At 36.2% G+C, this 18,917-nt stretch overlaps 2 protein-coding genes and 1 pseudogene across 2 annotated transcripts; 1 reads left to right on the forward strand and 2 right to left on the reverse strand.

Moving 5' to 3' along the window:
* Positions 1 to 279: 279 nt before the first annotated feature.
* LOC7453650 (uncharacterized) lies at positions 280 to 10,529 on the reverse strand. Its single transcript, XM_052452163.1, has 17 exons — positions 10,367 to 10,529; positions 9,856 to 9,993; positions 9,554 to 9,635; positions 9,388 to 9,464; positions 8,741 to 8,841; positions 8,291 to 8,420; positions 8,095 to 8,211; positions 7,933 to 8,018; positions 7,553 to 7,619; positions 7,289 to 7,367; positions 6,931 to 7,022; positions 6,701 to 6,844; positions 6,579 to 6,602; positions 1,644 to 1,935; positions 1,037 to 1,332; positions 759 to 899; positions 280 to 641 (listed from the first exon to the last, which is right to left on the reverse strand). Exons 1-17 carry the CDS (start codon positions 10,475 to 10,477, stop codon positions 522 to 524), a joined length of 2,097 nt encoding a protein of 698 aa, XP_052308123.1. The 5' UTR covers positions 10,478 to 10,529; the 3' UTR covers positions 280 to 521.
* Positions 10,530 to 11,956: 1,427 nt separating this feature from the next.
* Positions 11,957 to 14,306, forward strand: LOC18097910 (uncharacterized; annotated as a pseudogene).
* Positions 14,307 to 15,282: 976 nt separating this feature from the next.
* Positions 15,283 to 18,917, reverse strand: LOC7470413 (probable 26S proteasome non-ATPase regulatory subunit 3). Its single transcript, XM_002306153.4, has 8 exons — positions 18,693 to 18,917; positions 18,407 to 18,597; positions 17,637 to 17,774; positions 17,394 to 17,530; positions 17,110 to 17,164; positions 16,923 to 17,033; positions 16,245 to 16,484; positions 15,283 to 16,062 (listed from the first exon to the last, which is right to left on the reverse strand). Exons 1-8 carry the CDS (start codon positions 18,772 to 18,774, stop codon positions 15,550 to 15,552), a joined length of 1,467 nt encoding a protein of 488 aa, XP_002306189.1. The 5' UTR covers positions 18,775 to 18,917; the 3' UTR covers positions 15,283 to 15,549.

Below are 18,917 nucleotides of genomic sequence, written 5' to 3' on the forward strand. Positions count from 1 at the left end.
TTGTGTTTCAAAAGCGTTTTTAATAAAATTTAAAATTTTTTTATTTTTTTATTAATTCCAAATTAATATGTTTTTAGTGCAAAATGTATTGATGTTAAAAATAATTTTTAAAAAATTAGCACGAAAAACTATTTGAAAAACAACCGCAACCAGCCAAACAAACCATAATTGACCACTCACTAACAAACCCCATTAGCCATTTTTTTTTTATCAAGTGAGGTAGCTAGTTCATCAGTGGTAGCAGCAGTAAAGATTGTCCAAGCAGAGAAAAGAGAGAGGTGATAAGAAAAGAGAGGTAATTAATTGGGCACAACTCCCCATGACAATGATACAAGGCCAAACTAACAAAGAAAGATTAAAATTATAAATAAGTGGGCAAAAGAAGAAAGGTCCATCGTAATCCGATCTCATACACACAAACAAACAAATAGAGTGACGGAGTGAGTAAAAGAGTGAAGGCTAAAGACAAGCGCTCTTTTCTTTTCTTGTCCTTCCTTTTTTTTTTAAGGTGGTTTTCCTCTTTAGTTGGCGGGGTTGCTACGGAAAGATCCCAAAGCCTTGATTGCTGCCGCTCTCAAAATGTACTGGTGGTATGCAGCAGCTGCTAATGCTCCCACAAATGGCCCAACCCAGAAAATCCACTGCATGTCCATCAAATTATGCACATGTTAATTACTATTTAACTCTCCGTATATACAAAAAAGTATCAAAACAACGTCAGAATATAACTTGTGCTTTGAAATTATCTGGCTTCTTACATGATCATCCCAGGCTTTTTCATTGTTGAAGATGACAGCAGCGCCGAAGCTCCTGGCAGGGTTGATGCCAGTACCAGTTATAGGGATTGTGGCCAAGTGTACCATGAACACAGCAAACCCGATTGGAAGTGGAGCCAACACCTGTTTCCAAAAACATGTTATGTTATCAAAACTAAATCCAAACTTAATTAACAGAGTTTAACTACATGACTTGATAGAGTAACAAAACAGTAACGCATGAAAAGCAATTACTACAGTTTACTAGTAGTACTGCTTACAGGGACGTGGGAGTCACGTGCACTTCTCTTAGGGTCAGTTGCAGAGAAAACAGTGTAAACAAGCACAAAAGTGCCAATAATCTCAGCACCCAAAGCTGTGCCAGTGTTGTATCCCATGGCTACTGTGTTAGCACCACCACCAAGAGAGTTGTAGTTTTTCTTCATGAAGGCCTTGACCAAGCCAACACCACAGATAGCACCCAAGCATTGAGCCACCATGTAAGCCACAGCCCTGATCAGTGATACTTTCCTGGCCAAGAACAGCCCAAAAGTGACTGCTGGGTTAATATGTCCACCTGTAACCAAAAAAGGAACAAAACCCATTAACAAACCACACAAAGACCTGATTTTGGAGCACAAAACTTCCAAGTTCTACTACAAGATATGTCTCTAGCACACACAAAACATTTTTAAGTTGGTTAAGAGCGGAGTAATGAACATGCATGGAGAAACCAGAACTCTTGGCAAGTATTAAATAACTAATTACAAAGCTGTCCCGGAAGGGGCCGGAGGATACCCTGGTACTACCACACACAAAAAAACTAACAAAGCTGTTAACTTTTATTCTATGGACTTAATATAGGAGTTAAAACAAGGTGGTTCTTACCAGAGATACCAGCGGTGCAGTAAACAAGGATAAAGATCATGCCACCAAAAGCCCATGCAATGCCAAGCAAACCAACTCCGTCACAAGGGTCTTTGTTTGACTTGTGGCCTATAACAGTAGCCACAGTGACATAGAGGAAAAGAAGGGTAGCAATGAACTCAGCTATGAGAGCTCTATAGAAAGACCAGAGCTTGAGTTCACCCAAGTCAAGAAGTGGTGCAGGTGGTGGATCAACATAATCTTTCCCGTGAGTTTGCCCTACTTCACTCACTTCCTTTGACATTTTTTTGATCTAAAGATCCTTTCTCGGTACAATTAATTCTCTTGTCACAAGCTTTTGCGTCTCTCTCGGCTTGTAACTGTGTGAGTGGCCTAAGGTGGTCAGTCCTTTTAAAGAAGGAAGAGAAGGGTATGAAAATGTTGCGTGTTCTGGATAAGACAGGGGCCTTTTGGGAACAAAACAATGTTTGCTGCTGGACCTAGGAGAGGGTAGAGAGACAGAGAGGATGGGTTGTAGAGAGAGGAAACAGGGGTGGGACCAGTTGTACAGATAGGCCATGTGATGGCTCATCATCTCCTTTTTTATACAGGGTGAGAAGGTTTAGCTATGGGGACTCAATGGGTCAGCCTGGCATCCAACCAAAGCCACGCGACCAACGGTCATCTCTTGTCCTCTTTCGTTCCTTGCTTTTTCTCTCGAACTTGAAACTCTTATTTTCGTTTTATTTTTCTCCAGTCCCCAGCTTGTCTTCATTTCGCACACCCTTCTGGACCCAGTTCTTACACAGTCACGGTATAATGTTTTGGACATGATTATTGTACACGATTGGAGGGCTGATTTGAAAGGAAAAATGATTGTTAGGCTATCAGATTAAATCCCATATCATTGAATTAATTATAAGGTTTTTCTTGATGTTGATTTAACCAGATTTAACTGTCTTAACCGTGTGTTACTAATAACTTGATTACGTCAATTAAAAACCTAACCCAGATTAAGTTTTAGGATACTAAATCTTTCGGATCAATCTATGAAACCAAACCGAACTTATATTTGTATTGGTTCGTTGTTTATTTTGCATTGGGTGTAGTTAATTAGTTCGGTAGTGAGAATTAGAGTATGTCTTTGCCTCTAATGGTTATAGATTTGCTGCCATAGAAATGCTATGAAAGTGTGAAATGCAGTCCATGAACACATTAGGCGCCCCATCAGCATTAATTTCTGCCATGAACGTGCTTGAAATGCAGGAAGGAACATGGCTCCATAGTATATGGAGAAGAACAAACGAGTCCTCTTTTATGATCCATTAGGGTTATATTTGTGACAATAATTCCCATCTATACAAATATTTGAACGACAATGATGCTTGGGTTAGAAAAATAGGTAATGAAATTAGAACAACGTTAATCATCGATCAAGTATCAATTACACAACCCTTCAATTCTGAAGGCTCTATCTATGGTAAAGAGTAGTTGGTTTCACGTCTTTTGTCTCAAATTTGGATTCAAGTAGAGGTTGTGGAAAAAAACCATGTGAACAAGCCAGTCCATGTATAAATGATTTGTCTCAAATCTTATCTCTGAAGAATCACTTCGATCTCGTTTGTTTCTGTTTTAAAAACGGTTCTAAAACAAAATTTATTTTATCTTTTTTACATTAAATTAATTTTTTTATGTATTCATATCATTTTGATATGTTGATATCAAAAATATATTTAAAAACAAATAAAAAAATTATTTTAATATATTTTCAAGTAAAAAATACATTTAAAAACTATCATGGTCATAATAACAAATAGAGTCCCAATATATATTTAGGAATACTTCAATGTCGAAAAAAATGACATGATAATAAAATTCTACATGCAATAAAAGTATAATTTTTTTCATATGATAAAAAAGTAAAGTTTCCTATGGTATGTGCACAGTTATTTGAATAATATTGATAAAAATATGCTTAATCTTTTTGGTTTTATAGGTATTTTCATATAATTTTTGATATTCCATGACTAAGTTTACCAAACAAAAAAGGCCTAATGTCATTTTCTAAAAACAAAACAAATGCTTAGTGCAATCAGTACGTGTAAATTGTAGAAGAAGGGTGTTTCTTTTCATTATTTATTAATCCAAAAGGAAAAGAGAGGATAAAAAGATAAGTCCTTTATGAGGTAGAATGATTGCCGAAGTGGCTTTGCTGTGGGTAGTGGTGTTATTGATGGGCCTCTCCTTACCTATCAAAGGCAGTATTTTAAATGACGCCATCACAAGCACTCGCCGGAATGCAGTCTTATCTCCTCCCTCCCTCCCTCCCTCGCTTCATTTTGATTTCACTGAGTCATAATAATTTGAAATGTACATTTAATCTTGTGATGTAACTCCCATGTTGAAAAACCTGTTTAGACCAGTCCGGGCCGAAGAAAAAATAGAAAATATTAGCTTAGTTTAACTTAATAAAAAACCTGAATTGACTTGTGATTTGGATAAAACCTGATTAAAAATTTATTAATTTTTTTATAAAAAAATTTTATTTGATTTTTTTTAAATGAGTTGACTCGAGTCAATTTAAATTAATTCTCTTGATGTGAGATATGATTTGATTTTATTAGGAAACACAAACTCAAGTCACTATCTTAATAAATTTAATTTTAAAAACAATCAAAATGATATTATTTTTAAAAATATATTAAAAAATAAAAGATAATTTTTTTTTGATGGAATTAGTAAGTTAATCTAGTTTTTTAATTAAGCCAGTCAAGATTTTTTTTTTTATTATTATTTTAACCAGATCAATTTTGACCACGAGTCAGCCTACAAGAACATTCCGAGTTTACAACATCGCCTTAAACACACACCATTAACTGTCCCGAACATTTATTTAGTTGGGAAAATAAAATGCTAACGTAATATTCTATTGAATAATAAATAAATGCCAAACAAAAGAAAAGGACCAGACATTTTGTATCAAACGACTCAATTCACTTGTACATATCATCACCATTCTAGCCACGACACGTGTCCGGTACCCCAAACGGCTAGATTGTTCCAGAGCCTTCTTACAATCTTATAGCCGTTGGGGAATGTGAAGGAGAGGGACTTGTCTACCCTTCTCAAGATCCCGACGCCCCCAACGGTCGCTTCATTTTTAATTTTTTTGAAATATAATGGTGGCATTTCTGTGGCCCAGCCAGCCAGTTAGCTTGTTGCCCACGTAGCCAACGAAAGCAACGAGGAAGAGAGAGAGAGAGAGTTTTGATTAGCCTGGTATCATCATAAATGTGGTTTGCTACGGTGGTTCTTGCAATATCAAAAGCAAGATTTGATTTTGCGATGACATCATGCATAATCCGGCCACCACCAGCCGGCTCTCCTTTGTTGATATTCGTGGGATAATTAATACATGAACAACAGATTGATTTTATACATGGGCAGTTGTTACAAAAGCAACAAACCAAGCATCATATACGAGGATGATTACCCAGGCAACATTATCAGAAGAAAGTACGAGTAAAGACCAGGTAGCAGCACTGTAAATTAGAATCCTGCGCGCCTGCACAAAACTCAGAAACTTATTTTATCATCTACCTAAAAGTCACATGCATAATACACGAAACAAAATAATATATATTGCATGTACACTCATCAGAATCTTGGATATTGACTCCTTTTGCTTTCTCATATTCTTGGTATCTTCTTCATGGGTCATGCTGAGGAACTCTTGGCGAGGCATAACATACAGGCCTGGGGAAATTCTGGGTCTCTCCTTATAATCTGTAGACTGTATATATAAATTAATGCAGTGGTATAGATCAAAACCCAGTCAAGAGTATACTCAACACTTGGAAACTATCTGAGTGGAAGTTCCTAGCTAGGTGTACGAGAAAAAGTAACGATTTTTATTTTTTTTTAATTCGAGAAAGGTACGTGAGATTTTATTAATGCGAGAATAGATGATGGCTCAACATTATCCACAATAATGGTGGCCAAGAAAAAGAAGAGCCTATCCGGAATATTCTCTTCCAAATGGCATGAAAAGCTTGATTAATTATTTCACAAATCTCGAAAATCAATGAAGGTGGGGTCACTTAATCATTGATGATTAAGGGGCACAACAACGCATCCGCTGGAAAATAGTTGTCATGGGGTGGCTACGAACTGCTTTACTGTATTCAAATGCCAAAGTGGATTAAGACATGCACTGAATAATTAGGTGTTAAGTCTTGAAACGAAGGTTAGTGAAATTGAGGTGAGTTGTCCTCGTTTGGGTTCTTGAACTAAAAGCCAATAACAGTGATCCGAAAACACAATCCAAGACAACTTCACTGGTAAATACAGATCGAGAAAGCCATAAATTCAGTGCTTCTACTTTATAGAAATCTCTACTTGAATTTCTTTATTTTAATTATTGGTTGAAGTTCTTGCACTTTCAAATAATGATCAACCAAGTACAAATCATTCAAAAATACCCTTTTGATTACTCTCGAGAAGGATATCTCAGAATAGGTGTACTTGATTGATTGTTTTTTCAAAACATAGGAAGTCAAAGAACTCAAAATAAAGAGTTTTATAAAGTTTAGTTACTGAAATCACGATTATCTGACCACATATCTTCTTTCAATTTTTTTTCTTTCATGATTTTGAAAATATAATAATGATTGGTTTTTAATAACAATACATTAAAAATTGAACTGCAGTCAGAAACTTTGAATTTTTCTCTTCGTCTTGAGCTCATTTATCAGAAATCTGGGCCCCAGTGATGGCCCTAAAACCACTTGAAGAATCCACAGTTTCCATCATTCACTGCTATGCTGAAATATAGTTTGCGTTGTCCTTCTTGTGGCCATGAAACTATGAGCATCTTCGGAAAAATTTACAAGGAAATGAGAAAAAGCGTGACTACTATCCTAGCTAAGCTCCGAACTACTTTAATCATCTGCGCACGAACCGGGTAACAATCCATTGAATCTGTTGAGCAAATGAGCATAACAAGAGAATGTTTAATCATCCTCGAACTTTCTATTGAGTAATGAGTGAAAAAAATGCTAGTGATCCTAAATGCTTACCAAGTTATTTTCAGGAGCTTTCCAGTAGAATCCTTGTATTGCTATAACAGCTAAGTTGGAGGTTATGAGAACGAAAATACTCAAAGAATGCTTTCCCATCCACTCCAAAGCAAACGTCAAGCATCTATAACCATATACATCTACCTGAAACAAAGAGTAAATAGTGTTTTCATTACTATGGATTTCCGAAAATAGAAATGATAAGCAATTGTTTGTTCTTATGAACTTACCAACAAGTAAATAGCAGAATATGTGATCCCCGCTGAAGCACAAGTAATCAGCATATAGCCAAATGTGTACAAGGATTTATTCACGGGATCGCCTGGAAAGAAAAGGAGGAGCAAAATCAAAGATTCAATGTTATTTTGCAAAGAAAAGCGTTATATGCTACTGCATTCTTGTGCAATTAGCTGGAGAATTCTTGCACATCTGCAAGGTATAACATCTCAACACCCCCCTGTTCAAAACACAAGACAATTTATGTTTTCAAGAAATTAAAACTGTTTCGATTATATTAATGCTGTCTTTGCAGCAAGAATCTTCCATTGATTCATTCTAGGAGAGATTATGAGTCATTAGAGTGCATACCTACAACAGCAAGGAGCAATCCAACCAAAAGAAGTGACAATGAGAACAGGATCCAGTTTTGCATGCGTTGCTTGTGGTCCTGCAAAGCATTTGTGTAATATGACAAAGTAATTTGTTAATAGTGCTGTTCAAGGTCGCAGCATGCGTAAATAAAACGGTTTTGGCACTTGTTTTTCTATTGAATTATTTTTGCAACTCCCACTAAATGATTGAGAACAATAATAAGAATTAAGAAGAGAATGGAGAGGACAGCTATGTTTTCACCTGCAAGTGAGCAAGACTATGACCATATTGAAGTCCAATTATGCAAGCCACTGCAGCTGTTATGGAGCTGTGAAATAAATCATTGTTAGAAGGTTACAGAGAATTCGAGTCACTGTTCCATAGCAAAGGGCCAATTCGCGCAAAAAAGATATCCTGCTTATGTTTATGAAGATAATATGGAAAGATAATAACCCATGAACTGTGTAAGCTGTCAGTATGACATGACCCGAAGCTAACACTAAGAACCTGTAGCCCTCCTAAATAGGCACCACACTGATTGAGGTAGTGGTTGAAGTATGAATATTTAGGCGAGTAGAATATTAAAGCAAAGAAGAACTGCCTTCGAGAAAGCAAAGCATAAAAGAGGTTTGATTGGCCACCTTAAAACACCTTCAGGATCAAAAGGAGCATGACACCAGGAAGGTGCACTCTCTGGAACTTGGCCATTGGTGGACATATTGCACTCCTATAAAGTGAAACTTCATTAAGGTCAAAGGACTTCGTAGATGAATAGACACGCAAAAATGAACTGCTTAGGATACCTTCAGGTTTCTGTAAACAGGTTTTTTATATAGGTGATCAATGCCAAGTACATAGCGATCAATCATTCCAGCTGAATTACAAGCAGGTCCAAGATCACCCCTTACAGAACATTTTACCTGTGTAAGCTTTTGTGTAAGTAGGGAAGTATTAGATCATGAATTGGGACATCAACCAACAAGATTTTAGGCACCTCACCATGTAAACATAGCTGTGATTTGTTGGAAACACAGAGGAAGTTGCATTGGACATTTCAAATTGCCAATCCGGAACATATAAACCATACAATAATCCCCAGTATATTGCAGATAGTGAAAACGCTGCACCCCTAGAAAACATAATTTTTATAGTCAATGAAATAGGAAAGGAATACAAGTTTTTGGCTATCATAATCCACTCTGCCTGCTAAGTTAAAGGAAACAAAGAATCATCAATCTGTCGTGCACCAAACATGAATCCATCTTTAGTTAATCAATTCAAATTAATCCCTTTTATCAGCTCATAAAAGTAAGAGAGGGAAAGGAAACAAGGTCTGATACTTGGCATCAACATGAAAAACTGAGATTATCAAAGTAAAAAACGTTGTTATTAGATATTCACTATCCTTGGAGTTTAAGAGCGAAATGCAATCTCAAATGTTAAGCTTACCAATGCCAGTAATAACTCTTGAGAAAGCTTACATCTCTCCGCGATCGACATGAAAGCCAGATCTCACATAAAGCAGCAAAAATGTATCCAATAGATATTCTCTGGCTTGAATGACAATTAACACAAGTCAACAAAGTGCGAGCATAATATGCAGAAAGAAACCAGGAACTTGTTAAGGACTCAAACGAAGACCATAAAGGTCATGTGCAGTGCTTGAATATCATGTGGGTAGTACTGAGGTGTATTTTTTGCATCTGACCAGAATGATAATAAACAAGAGTTGAACAGTATGTATATAATGTAGATACAATAAAATTTGTTTATCCGTGTGGCTAATTACACTGCCTATCTAATTTAATTGAGAAGGAAACTGATGTGGATACTTCTGTGCAATCATTTCTTCAGTACCATCTAAAGGTAGAGTGAAGTTTCCTAGCATTTCTTCATGAAGGATGATACTTCTCTACTACTCTCAATAACTTGTCCTTGTGAAGATTCAAATTAGTACTAGCAATATATGCGTATATATCACAGCAAAATATATGCCAATTAGAACGACAATCCCGAAGGAAAGTACCATGAACAGATTATTTCTCATTGGAAAACTCAACACTAGTTCAGAACCATTAATTTAAAAATCTATGCACCTGCAAAATTCCAAGCCAACGTATTCTTTTCATGTCAACACCATACGTCAAGGAATTTATTCCATGAAAGTAGCCACCTGAATTCAAAAGGGTGTGTTCCATATTACATACAGAAAAACATTGTAAAACTTCACTTCCCTAGAGAAAGTCAGATAATGCATGCTACCTTGAAGAATTACACCTAGCAAAAATAGTTCTACTGCCCTTAGCACCGCCTTCCGTGTGGCTTCTATTCTGTTTGGTACTCTCTGAAATTGTATACAGAAAGAAAGCGTTCAATTTAATTGCATCCAGTTAATTGGTTTTCTTACAATCATATTTCAATATCCAATAATAACTTGGTGGTTGAAATATCTATGTACAAGTAGAATCACCAGAATGATCTCTGGGTCTAAAATGAACCGTTATTCTTAAGATATTGAATTGCCTTAGGAAACACCGATTTCTTGAATTAAGAGGGGATAGTACCTTGTAAACAAGAGCAAGAGAAACCCCAGCAGTGAAAAGAAAGAAGGGCATCACAAAATCTGCCAAGTGAAGTCCGTTCCATGGAGAATGAGCTATAATTGGAACAATTGCCCCGCCATAATCAACTAGCATCATTAGCTGAAAACAACCAATATTTCAAAGCAGATCATAATTAAGTTTAGTTTTTCATGAAGCTTATATGCTTCAGCTTATGAACTAAGCAAAAAGTTCAAGTTAAGCTAAGCTGTTCAGTTCTTGATTTCAAGTAAAGAAACGATCCAATCAAGGTGAACAACGAGGATTGTATCATAGTGTCTTTGCCAAGATTTTCTCAAAAACCAAACAGAGAGACCCCAGAAAGTCGAACCAGTTCAAGAAAAGAAAACAGCAGGATCCAACTCGACAAGCAAATAAGTCACAACTTTATAAGAAAACAACGAAGCAGGATCCAGAGCTTTTAAACTAAATCAAGATCGAGAGATAAAAAATGACAGGGAGCTTAGTAGCTTACAAAGACACAGAGACCACGAAAGACATCAAGAGAGGCAACACGTGGGGTTTTCTTACTGGTCCGTGGTTGTTCCTCAATGTCCAGCAATGGCTTGTGCAGTAAGTCTGCCATTATTTTCAGTGAAGATCAAAAAAGCTTGTTAATTTACAGAGAAGACAAACAAGTGAAGGTGAAGAGTGAAGAGGAAGGTGGTCGAGGGGATGACAAAAGCTGACGTGGCATATGGTGGTAGACTGGTAGGTTACCTGCCAAACCGTTATTTTGGTTAGAAAATATGGTCTCCCACGAACAAGTCCATGAGTATTCGTATCTTCGTATTCGAATTTGAAATCATACATGCAAGGTATAAGATAATGTTTTTCTTAAAAAGAAATACAAGATAATGATTAAAAAATATTACATGAACTGTGAACGTACGCTAAAAATAGTATTAATGCTAAAATTAAAATAAAAAAGTAGAAATAATAACAATAGTTTTTTTTTATAAAACCAAAAACTGATTTTTATTTATAATTTTTTTTCAACAAATGTATAAGAAGGATGTTTTTTTTAATTAATAACATGAACCCAATTGTTGTTTACTTAACCTAATTAATAGTGTTTTATATGTTTTATAACTCATCTTTTATTAATTTATAATTTTTGATGCAGGTGAAAGCTAATAGAATAATAATATCACATAAAATATAAAAAAATTAATAAGTAAAAAGGGTTATAGATATGAATTATAAATTTATAGTTTTATTATCTAAAAAATAAATATACGGTGATTTATCTCCTAGATTTGTAAGACTTTTACATAGGTTAGGAAATGAAACAACTTCAAGTGAAAAAGTATAAAGGGAATTAAAATATAATCCAAATAAAATAATAAATCTGAAAAATTCTAAAAAATTAATAAAATTGTCTCAAATAGCAACTTCTAGGTCTAATTCTAGGAGATCTAATGACCTGATAAGCAACGAAGTAATTTTTTATAAAAACATTGCGTGTAAAATAATGATAATTGAAAACAAAATACAATAAAAATAACATATTGAAGAGGGTAGTTTAGGGAATAGAATTAGGGCTGAATTAAGAAGAATAAACTTGTTGGTCAGCAAAAATTACAAGACAACTTGCCTTTCTAAGTTTTAAAGAATGAATTAGATACCTTTTCCTTTCCTTTTCTTTTTCGTCAAATCAAAGCAATAATATCTTATAAAAATCGAATCTACAAATAAGGTGATGGGAGAGTCCTTGTCATCACGTGAGGATAGAGAAGCAGTGGAGGACTTTCCGCAAACCTTTAGCATGAAGATACCTGTCAGTAAGATTTTAAATGGTATTTTGTTTTAAAAATATTTTTGAAAACTTTAAATTATTTTTATATTTTTAATTTATTTTAATATGCTGAAATAAAAAATAATTTTAAAAAAATAAAAAATATTATTTTAATATATTTTCAGATTAAAAACACTTTGAAGCAATCATTACTGCAAAATGTGTGTATGCCCGGAAGATATAATGAGGTGCAGAAATGTAATCTTGGACCTTGACAGATACTTCAAAATCCAGTAGTTTGGGCTTTCTTTGACCCTAACATATTTGAATTAATTATTAGGGCCTTGAGCCCATGTTTTGAAATCAGGCCTTTGGTCTGGTCTTAGTAATGGAAGCTTTCCTGTCTGTTCAAACAAAGAAAGACCGAGAGAAACACCATTCCAAAGGCCAAAACCTGAGAGACAGCACACTGTAATCCTCTGAGACTGGAGCAGATGATCGTCTGTGTCGCGATCTTCGGTCGTCAGGTGCACCTCCCCCCATCTCCCACATTCGTTTTATCATCATACAATCTTTCCATGAAATTTGATGATTGTCTCTGTCAAACAGAACAATCCACTGTACATACAGAGTTTTACTGAAGCAGACGATGGACTCTTATGAGCTCCACCACATAGTTCACTGCTCCCTTGACGTGGTCGATGAGAGAGGTTAGTCTTACTTGTGCTTATTTTGATTTTAATTGATCCATATGTGTGTGGATTTATTGTCTTTATGAACTAAGTTGTGGCCTAATTATCAAAAAAGGGTCAAGATTTATTGTTTCTATGTTTGAGGATTTTTTTCAAGACTTGAGTCGTGACTTTTAGTTGGTTTATGGGGTTCTTATAAAATATAAAGAAGTCCGGGGACTTGGTTAGGAAAATGTATGGCCCCTGGTTTTGGATTATGATCTTTGTGTTTCTGGATGCATTAGTGGTTAATAATTTATATGGTTTGTGGTTTGAATGTGAAATTCGTATTGTGTCTGATTGTGAGTGTGAATTTGTTTAGTGAATAACCCGAAGAAATCTGGCCCGATGCTGAATGAGACGTTCCTTGGATTGCTTTATCCAACTGAGATTTATTAAGTGTAAGAAGTTATTTTGGTTGCTCGATGTTCAAATAGCTTCAAGATGGTGTAGTTCATGGTGAGTTTGGTATCCTGACATAATGTGTTATTGTTGTCTTCAGGTATGGTTATTTGACTAACACGAAGGTGAAATTCATCTTGGTCACTTTGGATTTAGATGTCAGGGATGCAGATGTAAGAAATGTGAGGATCACGTACTAGCTTCTGGTATTATTGGCTTAATTACTTATGGGACACGGATCAAAATTCACTTCACCCCACTTCGCTTTCTGTTAGTTAGAAGCTTAGATATGGCATTGCTAAGGCGTGCTAATGCGTTGTGTATCAAGATCTATGAAATATTTAGGTGTCATTCTCCTAGTTGTAGTGCAACATTGTATGCACAGAAGTAAATGCCATTTCAAATCTGCTTACGTAAATAAGTTCAAGTGAACTTTTCTACCCGTGTCTGGTGTGGTGATGGTTGTTTAGTCTTATTTAATATATTGACACATAGAGATCTCATAGCTTGTCTATGCAAGGGTGTACAACTAGTCTTTTTTTCCCCTGATCTGTCTGAACTGGAGTAACTATATGCGCATAGTATATATCAGATATTGGAAGTGATGTGATGGAGGGCGGTTCTAATAATCTGACTAGAAAGGCTGAAGCAGTTGGAGGTGGTGAGGTGTTGAGTACCAAGTTTCTATCGTAATGCACTTTACACAGAATGTTTTTTTTGTCTGGCATCTCGTCTGGGCTTTAAGTAATATATTGGTCTGTCCAGCCATTGCATGTATAGGAGCACCACAGTGGCAAAGCGAGTGTATTTATGTTGTGTGAAATAGATACTTATATAAGGACAATAAGATGCTTATTCTTTGAAAAGGGGCTTCTCTGTTGCTCAACTTACTCAAACGAGTCTATGGAGAGCCAATGACCTTCCAGCCTACCAGTATAGGTGTTTCAGCAATCCACCTTACTAGAGATTTCAGTGTCCATATGGCTTTCACCTTGTCGCTAATTCATTATCTAATAATAGCTCAAGTGCATGACTACTTGATCATGTAAATTGCCTGATCTGAGTTTTGCCTCATTGTTTCTGCTTTAATCTTTTTGGGATTTTTGTAGTTCTTTCAGAAGTTCCATGCTGCCTTTGTGGGTGCAGTTTCAAATCCCTTTTACGTGCCAGGTAAAAAGATCACATCCAGAACTTTTGCAGAAAGAGTAAGCTATATCGTCAAGTCATTTGGTTTGAGCTCAGCAGTCTAATCTCAGTCATTGCATTTCTAAAGCTGTTGGATTGCTTCAAGCAACCATTTTTCTCTGCCTCTGGCTAGGAAGTGAACAAATACTGTACGAAATTGGAGTCTGAGTAGTAGCTCAAAAAAAAGGTGTTTTTACCTCTAATTAGAGATGGTTCTTTTATTTTTAGTGCATATTATTCCTCAATGCATCCACTTCAATCGCAAATGTAACTCCGCCCATTATCTTTCCCTTTGATATTCTAGATGTGGGCTATATTTGATGCAAAATAATATGCAATAAAGTTAAACGATTAATTAACTAGCTCCCATTAATCGCTTACGTCCATTAGTTTGCCAAGCAGACACGGTACAGTTGCTGCCGTGCAGGACAATTGGAAAGCATTTCTCACTATACTTTCAATTTTGCTTTTATGTTTCAAGTCATACTTTCATTGATAAGCTTTTCATTCGGAACCCAGAAGCACTCGTAGAAAATTTATTCGTCCCTATAAAACAGAATGGCTTGAAAGCTTTGTGAGGCTCATACAAACCCAAAATAAATCGTACTTTCATTGATAAGCTGCTAATGTGTTTTCTGTACCTGAGAAGGCATTGCGAGAATGGATCTGTTGATAGACCACATGTAAGAGCAGGATAGGAACTTGGTGCTATGGTTCCCAATACTTCCATATGGAAACCGTTTCCGCTCAAAACATTCTGCGACAAGTCAATTCTTTGTGGCATTAGGGTATTACATGACAGCCACGGCCTTTGATAGGTGCTTGATATACATAAGAAAAACATTAACGTGCAGTAAATAGCGAAACTATAAAATCTGTTATTTATGTGTCACCACGCCTTCCCCAGATTTAATGGAGACCCTCAATTTTTTTTCACGACGCCGTCAAGAAAATGGTATCTCGCAATCCTATGATAGATGTGCATATGATGCCACGATAAAAATCCTATAGTTGCAAATACTGTGGTCAAGAAAAACAGCCAGCCACAAAATACACAGTAATTGGCAAGAATAGAATTGTCATGGCGTTTAAAATATTTTTTATTTAAAAATATATCAAAAAAATTTAATTAAAAAAATTATTTTTGATATCAGCAAAACAAAACAATATAAAAATATAATTTTTTTATTTTAAAAAAAAATTCAATTTTAAGAATACACATTCCCAAACACTAACATACCGAGCAAATTAATATTAGATATTACCTTATTATCTAATGTATCCATTTCTTATGAATTTAAGTCACTAGGCACACTCTGGGCACGGGTGCATCAATTTGACAATAATGCAGTAAAATCAAATGACAGCAATGAGAGAATAAATTCTGGGGAAGGAAAAGAGCAACCCACCATACAATTCAATATAGTTTAAAAGTGGTTGCTCGACTATGAGAAAGAATCCTAAATCACAAAAAAAAAAAATTACCGAGACAGATAGACTCAAAAAGGTCTAGATTCCTGCCATGGAGTTCAGATTATAAAGGCAAAGAGCTGGAGGAGAGAGTTCCATGATGAACTGACAGGCCCCTTCACAGATGCTAAATCAAAACTCATCATCGTCCTCCTCAGCTATGTGCTTCGCAAGCTCTTGCTCTTGTTGTTGCCTCTCTCTCCTTTTCTCAGCACTTTCTTTCTCCTTGTGGGAATTCGGTGGAAACCTAAGGGCACGTACTGCCTCATTATGCATGTTAAGGCAGAAGGCAATCCTAGAGTTAAATGCAATTTGAGGTTCATTTGTGGAATATATGTCCCCTGTTTCCTTAGATACCATCCATCCATTGGCATGATCCAATGTAGCATCAATAGCACCATCTCGTATTGCCTTGGCCACGATGCTCTCAGCCTCTGCAACAGGATTTGCAGAGTCCAACCTCAACTTCTTGGCTACATCAGCCAGTGAAATACGAGAATAAGAGATACTGATGTTGCGAAGTCCAGTCCTTATAACATTGTGCCGCAGTCTAACAATTAAGTTGAGGGTCCTGTCTGCGTTAAAAGTGGATGAGAACTTCTCAGCGATGGACTTAAAGAGCTCCAAGTCCCCTATTCGCACAGCCTGAAAACAACAAATATTGCCTCCATTAAATCCAGCAATAAAACCTCAAGCACCTTGCCTTGACATGCCAGACGCATCTTCCTCGGAAAAATTAAATCAAACTCAATATTTGTAAAGCCTAGATGGATGTCCATTTTCAGTAAACAAATCAAGAGACTCAAGTTTCAAAGACCTAGACTTACATTTGTGAGCTCAAAGTATGGCCTCAAAGCATTTTCCATGCCTTTCTGCATAAAAACAGTCCTCTCAGGGATTTCTCCTAGCAGCAATCTGACAATAACTGCCCACTTGTTGCATAGAACTCGAAAACCAAGGGCTGCGGCAGGGGCTTTACGTGCAGCTTGAAGGAGAGACTCTTTTGCATCAGTATACTCCAACTGAATTGTCCTAATCTTTCCCAAGTAGAAGAGATACCGACAGAACTGCAAGATAAAATAGAACCAATGGTTTTTTAAATGACAACCATAAATCAACTTTGTTTATATATTGAATATTGCTTGAAAATCACATTGTTTATTTTCACATCAATGAAATTCCATTACAAACAATCCCATAAGATTCAATATTTCATCAATTTGGCATATAAGACAAGCAAGAACGATATGTGTTTCATAAAACAACTATACTTAAATTCCTAAAATCAAGACCAACAAAGCATTGTTTAAAAAGCACATGCTAGCCTGGATTTTTTTTTTGAAGGGCAGCAGGTCCAGGAGGAGAATGCAAACCATTAGAAACCAATCTTATATCTCATGTTATGTTTATGTTCCAACAAGATTCTTCCATCAAAATCAACTATACTGTAGGCTTTAATTATTCAACATATAAGGATAACTGTCACTGAGTCCAGTGCGTGTTACCTGCTGATTTGAATGAGCCTCAAATCGCGGGGCCTTTGACCTCAACTTCTCTGCCTGATCATATAAATTGTAATGGAGGTAATTTCGGAGCAGTAGGTTGAGAAGCGTTTCCTGCATCACAACATCATTCAAGTATAAGAACTCAGCAAAGCACCCACAATGTGTCCCTCATCACTGGAAAAATTACCTGGCCCAGCTCATCATGGCGCAATGTTGCAACCCGGTGAAGAGCAAGGAGGTTACTGTTAGTGAAAAAAAAAACTCAAGTTAGTTAACAAATGAGGTTGCTAATAACGGATTAAACTATAACAGAATCAAGACCTGCTATAGTTTTGTGAGTGCATCAACCAACGCAGATGAGACACCAAGACATCAAGGAGATAAACAACCAGACCCATGTACATGCCGTCATGCACCCAAAATCATGTTTTAACTGATGTGGTCATGCATTCAATAAAATAGAAAATTTACCCTCTGATTTCAGCAAGATCACCAGTGAGTTCATAGCTAAGTGAGTAGTAAGAATACAGCCTTGATGCCAGAACATCAACAGTCCTCCTATTTAGATTCTTCAAGCGAGCAATGCTAGCTGATGAACAAGTTTTAGCCTGCGATATAGCAGCACAATTTTGTTGAGAACTTGATGTAGTTATTTCACTGGAAGAAAAAAGAAAAAAGAACGTACAACCGTTCTGTAATTATATGCTGCTTCACCTCATTATATTTCTTCTGATCAATCAGAAATATCAACACCAACAGGTAGCAATATATCTCCAGTTCCGGTAAGGGATATTTTGCAGGAGCTTGAGTCACAGATGTCACAGAATCAACCTCCATTTCATGCGCATCTTCCTGTCCACAAATATTAAGCAATCAAACTTCCAACATCGTTCAAATTCAATTGCATGCAACATCACCAAAGCGAATTCACCTGACAACACTATCCAAGTATCAAACTTTACTTCACTGCCTAAACACCAACGAAAGACTCACACATAAGCACTACAAAAACATAACAACGATAACTGAAAACAGACAACACTCCAAAAAAACTATAAAGGCCTGCCTTTGACCATCACCAAACAGATTAAGCTTTCACATTGAGTGATTAACTGCCCATCCATTAACCAATACCCTTCATTCGATTTATTCACTAAAATTAACCACCATAGTCACGATTCAACCTCCCCCAGCATCAAAAAAAGAAAATCCTCTTCACAGAACTATCAAAGTACCAGACTTTTCTTCACTGCCTAAACACCCACTAGTCTTTCACATTTAATCTCTACAAAAAGAACTAAAAACAGACCAAACACTTCAAAAGCATAAATAATCAATCAATGAAAAATCCTATTTTTCCCCTTCAAATGATCCAATAATCAAAACCCTTCATTATTCTTCCATTCCCATTCACCAAAACTAATTAAATCAACAATAAAAAAAACTAGAATTACACGATCTACTAAAAAATCTCAATAAATTACCTTAGGAAGATAGGAAATTAACCGATTAAACGGCTCGGATCCCGCCGAAAGAGCAAAATTAAGAAAAGCAGAGAGCACAGAAGCTTTCAACTTTCTCCTCAGAGTCATAGTTAGTCTCACAGCTCTCACAATCCTCCTCGCTTCCTTCGCATACGCTCCAGTCTCAATTAACGACGCAATCTCCTTCAAATCTAAACAGTCAACCAATCACAAAAAGATTAAGACTTTACAGATAAATAACCGAAAACCTGATTATGTTTACAGAAATACGTATAAAAATACGTACGGTGGAGAGTGGAAGGAGAGGATGATGTGGTGGAATTAGAGGGTTGCTGCTGCTGCTCTTTCATCTCGACGTCTTGAGTCATGATTAAAGAGAGAGGATGGGAGAGAAATTAGGGTTTCTGAAAGAGATTTTGATTTGGGAGAAATTGGAGATGGAGAGAGGTTGGTGTTTAAACCTAGTTTTCTTTCAGTACAAGTCTAACAATGTGGAGTGAAGAGAGAGGAG

This window comes from Populus trichocarpa, chromosome 4, assembly GCF_000002775.5.
Source record: "Populus trichocarpa isolate Nisqually-1 chromosome 4, P.trichocarpa_v4.1, whole genome shotgun sequence".
NCBI classification, from domain to species: domain Eukaryota; kingdom Viridiplantae; phylum Streptophyta; class Magnoliopsida; order Malpighiales; family Salicaceae; genus Populus; species Populus trichocarpa.